This window comes from Marmota marmota, unplaced genomic scaffold (genome assembly GCF_001458135.2).
Source record: "Marmota marmota marmota unplaced genomic scaffold, marMar, whole genome shotgun sequence".
Lineage (NCBI taxonomy): Eukaryota > Metazoa > Chordata > Mammalia > Rodentia > Sciuridae > Marmota > Marmota marmota.
Genome location: NW_026000057.1, coordinates 35484507 through 35493224, shown reverse-complemented (window position 1 = coordinate 35493224; position 8718 = coordinate 35484507). Strand labels below are relative to the sequence as shown.

The window sequence follows — 8718 nt, the reverse complement described above, 5'->3', positions numbered from 1 at the left end:
AGAGAAAGGGAGAGAGAAGGGAAAGCATATGGAAATGGTAGGAGACCCTCAATGTTACACAAAATTACATAGAAGAGGATGTGAGGGGAAACGGGGGGAAAACATAGGAGAGAATTGAACAACAGCAGATGAGGTAGAGAGGGATGATGGGAGGGGAGGGGAGGGGGGATAGTAGGGGAAAGGAAAGGTAGCAGAATACAACAGTCACTAATATGCCATTATGTAAAAATGTGAGTGTGTAACCAATGTGATTCTGCAATTTGTATTTTGGGTAAAAATGGGAGTTTATAACCCAATTGAGTCAAATGTATGAAAGATGATATATCATGAGCTTTGTAATGTTTTGAACAACCAATAAAAATATAATTAAAAAAAAACTAAAATTTTGATTTGGATAGGAATATTCAGTAGCTTTTTCCCATGACTTTTATATTTGATTTCTGTTACTTTAAAAAATGTTCTTAGCATAACCATTGCTTCTAATTGCCCTGTATACGTGTATACACAATCTATACATGTATGAAAACATCAAACTATACACCATAAATATGTATAATTACAAAGTGTTGATTAAAAAAAAGTACTTACTCTTGCACATATATTTTCCTGTAAGAAAGAGAGAAAAGTAGATTCATGTAAATCCATATATTTGAGGTATAAGTCAAACATTACAAAACCTTTAAAATTTTATTATGTAAAATAAAGTACTAAGTAATTTTCATGAATGACCTATGAAATTAATCCCCTTGTTTGGTAATTAGGTCCCTAAAGTTTTATTTTTTTACATTTACCATATGCTTCACACTTTGTTTAAAATTTAAAACTGTTGATTCAGATACAGTAAATTTTGATCATTCAAAAATGGATTTAAATGTAAATTTTTGTTTACATTATGAAAATATGATCTCGTAAAGTGATGGGAGAATCCAAGACTGCAAGATTACTAAGGAAATGTGTAACTAACTTCCAAATCACTATCAAGTCATCTTTACTATCCCTCCATATCTAGTTTTATGCAGATTCTGAATAATTCGCTTATTTAATGAATAATTCTCAAAAAGCCTTCACTAAACTAGATTCTGTAGTTTCCATTTTGCTCAAGAAAAACTGAAGTCCTCCAAGGGAAAAGCAATACATGGTCTACCTCTCCTTCCATCTCCTCTCTACCCTTGTCTAGTATTCACCTCTTCCCCTAGTCTCTGACAGCCACACAGGCTCCTTGATTCTTCTAAAGTCTGCCAGGCGTGTGACTCCAGGTCTGTGCGCCTTGTCCCTTCTGCCTAGGTTGCTCTCCCTCTGGGGAGCAACTTTCACTTACTCCTTTATCTCTTTCAGGTTTTTGCTCAACTGTCCCTTCTCCATGAAGCTTTTCTTCATCAACCTTTAAGAAAGTGCATCCTGTCTCACACTGTGCTCCTTATCACCATTCCTAGCTTTCTTTTTTTCTTCCCAATAGTTGTTACTTTTTCATATACTATGTAACTCTCTTATTTATTATCTATCCCCTCCCTCAACCCTATGCATGAATTTATGCTTGATTTGTTCACTGCTGTGAACCCAATCCTAAAAAGTGATGGCATTTGGTAAGAGCTCAAAAGATTTGTCAAATTAATTAGTCAGCAAAGTAGACAGGAATTTTTTCTCTGAAAACCACATCTGGCTATCAAGAAATTATATAATAACCTATTTTCATACATTGACCAACATAGCCTCTGTTTTTCAATATCTTCATCTGTTTCAACCAATTAACCTAAATATTTTAACACAAATTAAAAATTGTTTTTAATGTAGTATAACAGTTGATAAAAAGAATCCTGATAAATTTTCCCAGTAGGGGAACCCACAGTCTATAGGGCAGGGCCATCGCATTATAACATCTCCTTTTTACTTACTCATCATTTTAAACTATCTTACTTGAGGTGAAAATCTGCGAAAGTTAATCCCAGCCAAGGACAATTCAGGATGGAAGAACTTAAATAATGTCCAATTATCCTTTGATGGGACAAAGTAATTTAATATCCCTATCCCTGTACCTGCTCCCTCATAGGCTTGGTGTAACTTGACTCAAGAAAGTTTTTATGTGAAAATTCCTTAAGGATTATAGTCTTGTTTTAAACTTGATGCCATATAACAAGAAACTGAAAGAATTTCCAAACGTGCTTTTATTTTTTTTTTAACTTGGAACATTCCAAAAGCATACAGTGTGGTGAATATATTGAAATGCATTCCTTTAGATTTTGTATCACATGAGCTTTTACCTTCTTCTCTGAATGGAGAAGCTATAGGAGTAACACGAGCGAAGTATCCAGATACTAAAAGTTTGTCATTTCTTTCTTTTTCTATTACAAATAAACACATCTGTGGGGTCTCTCAAATGCAAAAGGAGTATTAATAGTGTTTATATCTGGAAAAACAGAAAAAGGCGGCAGCAGACAGGCTCTGCTTGCATTTATAGTTAATCTATTTTCACTTTCCTCATACAAATCAAAAACCTTAAATAACCTCAAAGAGTCTAAGTAATCAGATCTTTAGCAAACAACTTCCAGACCTTTAGAGCCTGTATTAACCCATTGTTGCTCACAATCTTAGGGATCATTAATGCCACTCTGTGAACACTTTGAGTAAATAAAAACTTGCAAATTTCTGATTTGTACGCTGCAGATACAGATGTGCACTGTACTTCTGAATAGTTTTAAAGTCTTTCTAAAGGTCTCCAAATTCCAAAGATTTTGCTTAGATTGCATCTATAAAGATGAAAAACACACTCATCTGCTTCAGGAAAAGCAGCCAGTGAGCACTGGGGGCCTGATTTATCTCTTTAAAGTAGCTCTTGCGTGTGTGCCAAAAACTACCTGAGGGTGCTCATTAAAGATACAGACCCTGGATGGGCCACCAGCAATCCTATTTGTTTGGGCTGGGGTGGGGGAAGCATAGGAAACTGCACCTTTAAAATAGATTCCCAGTGGATCTAGTGCAGAGGAACTCAGACACAAGAAATGTTACCCTCACATTTCAAAAAGATTAAAAATTATTTTCAGGATACTAATATTATTTTCCCTTTTGAATGACAATGGACTTCAAAGAATAACCAAAGGTTATGAGCTTGAATCCATTACAGAAGCAGGCAATATCTCTGCCATCCTTTTGGAAATTAGTCATGAACTGCACCCCCTGTGAGAGCTTTTGGTACGTTACTTAAAGTAACTCTTACGTTGTTATTAAACTTCCCAGAGGTTTTGTTTATCTCCCCAACTAGAGTTTGTGTTCCTGGGAGGCAAGAACTATGCTTATGCGTTTAAAAATAAAATATTTTCAACATTATCTAGTGTTCTTAATAAATATTTATTAGGCCTTCAATAAACACATTTTAATTTTGGTTAAAGTGCAACCTAAGTTGCTTTAAAATCCACTTTAGCTTCTGAAGCATGAAGCTATCTCTCTTGTGGATATTGCTTCAAACCAAGTTGTTCCAAATATTCCTTTTCATGGTGGGAAATAGAGGCTGCACCTAATATTCATTAGAAATGGCAAATGCACTTGGGTTCTGTTATTTAGCCACTAGGAAAAGACAGAGTGACAGTAATAGCTTTGACTGATTACTTGGCAAGGGAAACCAAGCCCTCAGGGTGTTCCAGACTCTCTTTGGCCTATAAACCTGTTTGAAAACCTGTTTCTCAGAATTTAAGGCTTAGCTCAATTGAGGTCAGTATTATAGTAATGTCAATAATTCTACTGCTCTTAGCCTTCAGGCAGACCAGCACAATTCATCATTAACTTTATTTTCATGGAAAGGCAACTTTTTGGAAAATAGCTCTAACTTAAACTATTTTATTTTGATTTTATTTCCTTTAAGAAATAGTTCTGCCAATATTGCTTCCTTTGGTTTTTTTGCTTTCTAAACCTTAACACCTTCCAGGGACTGAAATTATTCCTTCAAACCAGAATGGTTCTGAATACACAAAATTTGGGGCATGAAGATAGAAATCGACAATAACTCAAAGATTTCAGAAAAAGACCAAATAAGTCATTGGGTCTGGAAGCTATTTTCAATCATTGGCATAGGAGTTTTCAAAATTACCTCTGCCTTGAACTGCTTTTTAGGGGCATGACACTGAGCTGCTATATGACCTTGTGGATACCTGGGCAGGGATTATTGCTTTCTCTTAGAAGTCAAACATTTAATGAACAATAAATTATTGTTCATCCTCCTAAAAACAGCTCTACTTCCTGTGAGCAGTCAGAAGTAACATGGCTAACGTAGATTAACCATATCTCCAGATGAGAACCTCCATCTCCAGGATTGGATTTACCATGATGATACAAGGAGCTAGCTTTTCATTTGCTAAGAGATTTCTCTCTTCTAATTCTAGAAACAGAAGAAGGAAAATGGTTCAAGATAGACATTTATTGGATCAGATCTTTCCATTTGTTTAAGCTAAAGAAGGGGTCCATTCATATCCAGAACATCATTATTTTTCCTGAGGAAAAAACACCTATAACTTTAGAAGACTTTGATCTTTATATGTAAATTTATTAAAATGAATGCAACTTCAAACTTTAATGCTTTTATGGATTGATATACTAACACTGAACTAAAGTGAAAATAGAATTAGTTACAACATTTTATTTAAGAATTGTCTGATCATATTGAGTTTCTTGTGGGTAGAACATAAAGTCTTATTTATTTTTGTTTTTTGACAGCCAGACCTATCCTTGCCACAGCATAAGCACCAAATAAATTTTCACAATTTAGTGACTTGAATATATTCTTTTTCACCGTCTGGGGGTGGGGGGATATGAGGAAAGATAGATGGGCAGAGACTAAAGAATGGCAATTTATTACTGGCCAGTAGAGGGCAATAAAATTGAGATTGCATTTATTTATTTGTTTGTTTATTATTTAAATTCACTGGGCTCTAATTAAACCCACTTTCAGATCTGTTCCTATCTTGGAAAGACTTCCTCTACAATAGTCTCATTTCACTGTAATGCTGCTATAAACTTTCTATAGTACATTAGGACCCCTCTTCCTCTTCCCACCCCACACAACAGAATACCAAGGGAGATGTGCTGGAGTCAGATTGGTATACAATGGTTTTTAATCAGCTCTCTCTGGTTGGTTAATCCCTAGCCAAATCATGGTCATCCAACAGTGGGTAATCCTTAAAAATGAAAAATCACAAGAGAATTCTGGGTAAGATTGTGGACCAAGAGAATAATTTCAGTCTTAAGCTTCATATGGTCGGAAACTATGAATAGACAGTTGCCAATTTCTTCTGAAAGGATCAACCCAAATATAGGCTCATATTTATGCATATAAAAATCAGAAGAAAATGTAAACGGTACTTATTAATTGATGGTGAAATAGCTAAGACTTTAAAAAAATACTTATTCATACTTGCTTATTTTTTAAATTATTTTTTTAGGTGTGTATGGACTCAATGCTTTTATTTTATTTTTTTTAATGTGGTGCTAGGATTGAACTCAATGCCTCACACTTGCAAGGCAAGTACTCAACCACTGAGCTACAACTCTAGCCCCACTTGCTTATATTTTTCAGATTGTTTCTTCTAGAAAAAAAAATAATATTATTAGGACCCCCAACAACATTTTAATGATGAGGAAGGAAGGCTTGACTAAGTGTCCTGAAACTAATTTTAGGACAGCGTGACTTATCTTCACAATCTCCATGCTTTCACAAAAATGAATTGGGAGAAGGAGGAGGGCCATTCAGGGAGTCTAGGGCATTCCACTAACCTTAAGAACCCATGTGCTTCAGGGGTCATGGGGCTACATGTTGTCTCACATATTCCTTGAACTCTGAAGGAGCAGACACATTGCAATAGCTTTAAGAAAGGGCTTTTCTTCCATATTTTATTTTTTGATATTGCATTTTTCTATCTCTACAGAGCCCTGAATCTTTTCCCATGTTATTTTTAGTCAGTCTCTCAGAGGGAGAAAAAAAGTCAATCCAGGCTTCTAGCATGTCAGCTTTTCATAAAGGAAATACAAAGCAGAGTGCCCAGCAAGCCTCCTAAAACACAGAATTTATGTGAGATCTTTTATCTACATCCATTTAAAAATGTCCCCTACTAGGCAATGAAGAGAAGATGGGAATCACCATTTGAAAAGGGCTTACTTTAAGGACTGGATACAGTGGCTCAAATGTTGCTTCAGCTCTTCCTCCTTTTCATAGGACTCCAGCACACTATGCGCTTCATCATGGTGATAGCAGTAGATTTTATATATATCTTCCAGCGGCTCCTTAATCTGCAAGAATACCTCTCCTGATAAATGCAAAGCAAAAACAAAATGACATCAAGTCAGACCAAAATGGCACTTCATAGTCTATTATTCAAAAATGTTGACTAGTGTAAAAAAGTTGATGGGTTCCACTCCATCACTTAAAGATGAGTGGGGTCTTAGACATTGAGTGATATTTTTCTCTTCCTTCCTCTTTTCCTTCCCTCCTTCTTCCTTTTTTAACTTCCTTCCTCTTATAAAGAGAAGGATGAAGAATTTTACAGAGATAGACAGCAAAAGAAATCTGGTTTTCTAAAAGGTGACTACACACCAGGTAGGCATGTAGCATCATGGTTAATAGCATGGAGTTAAGAACAGATCAATTTAGAGTTATTCTGTATAAGTTTGAATCAGGTTGTGCTACAGATTTTGTGACTCTCTGAATATGTAAACTCTCTTAATGAGTTTCTTCATATATAAAATGGTAGCCATAATAGATTCAATTTTATAGTTGTTATAAATACTGAGGGATGCAGTGCATGTAAAGTTCAAAGTATAGTTCGTATGGGATAAATGCTTAAAATGGAGTAGTTTTGTACATTTACTAGAGGTATAAGAGGTGACATTTCAGCTAGTAGGTAAGTGATTTTTCAAAATGTATTACACTAACATTTCCTGAGTTTCTCTGAAAGGCAAGCAAGAGAAATAAAACATTTCCTTATATGTGATAATAAAATTAGGTTATTATTCCTTTAAAAAAAAAGACAAAAAAAAATAAAAAACACTGAATACCAGTATTAATTTTACTGTCTCAGGCTGAGGTTGTGGCTTAGCCGTAGAGGTCTCGCCTAGCACATGCGAGGCCCTGAGTTCAATCCTCAGCACCACATAAAGATAAATACATTGTGTCCAACTATAACTAAAAAATAAATATAAAAAATTTCACTGTCTCCATAAGTAAGTTCTGATATATGGCAGATCCAATCTCCCAGCCTTGCTGTTTTTCCAAATTGTCATGGCTATTCTCATGAGTTTTCTTTATCGTGCATTCTCCTTGTCATTGATTTCTATTCGACTAACCTCAAAATCACTGTTATTTTTCTAACTTTTTGAGTTGGGTACCATCCATTTAAGTTCAATATCTCTTGCCGTGTTTTAAAGAAAATATTCAAAAATATGTGTTTACCTCTAAGTACATTTCATTTGCATGCCTCACCTATTTCATCAGGGTTTCTGTTTGGTTTGGTTTGGTTTGGTTTTGGTTTTGGTATCAGGGATGCTGAACCACTGAGCCACATCCCCAGCCCTTTTTATTTTGAGACAGGGTCTCACTAAGTTACTTATGGTTTCATCAAGTTGATGAGGCTGGCTTTAAAAAAAAAATCAATTGAATTATACTATGAGCCAAGGTTATAATGTATCTTCATGAAGCAACTTGGGCTAATTGTGTCCAGACATTTAATGAATTCTCTTTTATATTACCATAAAATTGGCTCTATAAATGGTACTTCAAGTAGATATTGGACAATAGTTTGATTTAATTACCCACTCCATCACTTAAAGATGAGTGGTATGCATCCACTACCCAACCAGCACTGTGTGAGATGATTTGGGAAATACAAAAGAAATATGCGACAGGATCTGCTCTCAAAAACATTGCATATTTGAGATTGATGATGATTTGGAGGCTGAGTTGATTGACAGTGATGTGGACCTATTTATCTGGGCCTATTACAGTAACAGAAAAAAGTCATTCTTCCTAGAGAAATAGAAGTTTCTTTAGTATCTAAAAAATGTTTTGCACACATTAACTGCTTCATTCCCTACATGCACAAAGAAAGAAGAGGTTATTTATTCATATTAATTAAGGATGAACAAATCTGAGTTAGTAACAAACGCATTATTTTCCAAACGTCCTGTTAGCCAGGATTATAGGTCATTGTTTTAATTTTTCCTTGGGTCTTAGCTTCTCATCTGTCAGAACTTTGCTGGACATTGTATGAGTGATGCAGTTGGAAACAGTGACATATTTAGATTCAGAATTTAGGGTGCCTGTGGTGACTTTGGGGATAACTTTTAAAAAATGTTTAAACCTCTGTTCCTTTATAATGTTTGTAGGATGGAAATAAAAGTATTTATAGCACTGTTGATATTAATTTGAGAAATAAATGGGATGATGCATGTGAAATATGGCTGCCACGGACTAGTTACTCAATAATTGTCACTTGTCTCTTAAGGCTGCTCACTATCTCTAGAATTAAAACACTAGTACCTTAAAGTATCACATTCCTTTCTAATTTGTATCTATCTAATAAAAGTTTTTTTTCCTTTTAATTATATGGGATTTTTTTGTGTGTGATTATAGTTCAACTCTCATTGTGTATGTGTGTATGTTGTATGTGTGTGTGTGTGTGTGTGTGTGTGTGTGAGAGAGAGAGAGAGAGAGAGAGAGAGAGAGAGAGAGAGAGAGAGAGA

At 35.1% G+C, this 8718-nt stretch overlaps 1 protein-coding gene across 1 annotated transcript in view; it reads right to left on the bottom strand.

Annotated features, from left to right (window-relative positions):
* Arhgef38 (Rho guanine nucleotide exchange factor 38) overlaps positions 1-8718 on the bottom strand; it is a 147899-nt gene that overhangs the window by 46573 nt on the left and 92608 nt on the right. Inside the window, exons 4-5 of the mRNA XM_015484614.2 lie at positions 6140-6287; positions 589-606 (exon numbers count right to left, since the gene is read on the bottom strand). Of these exons, the coding sequence (XP_015340100.1) occupies positions 589-606; positions 6140-6287 (166 nt within the window). The remainder of the gene's footprint in view (positions 1-588; positions 607-6139; positions 6288-8718) is intronic.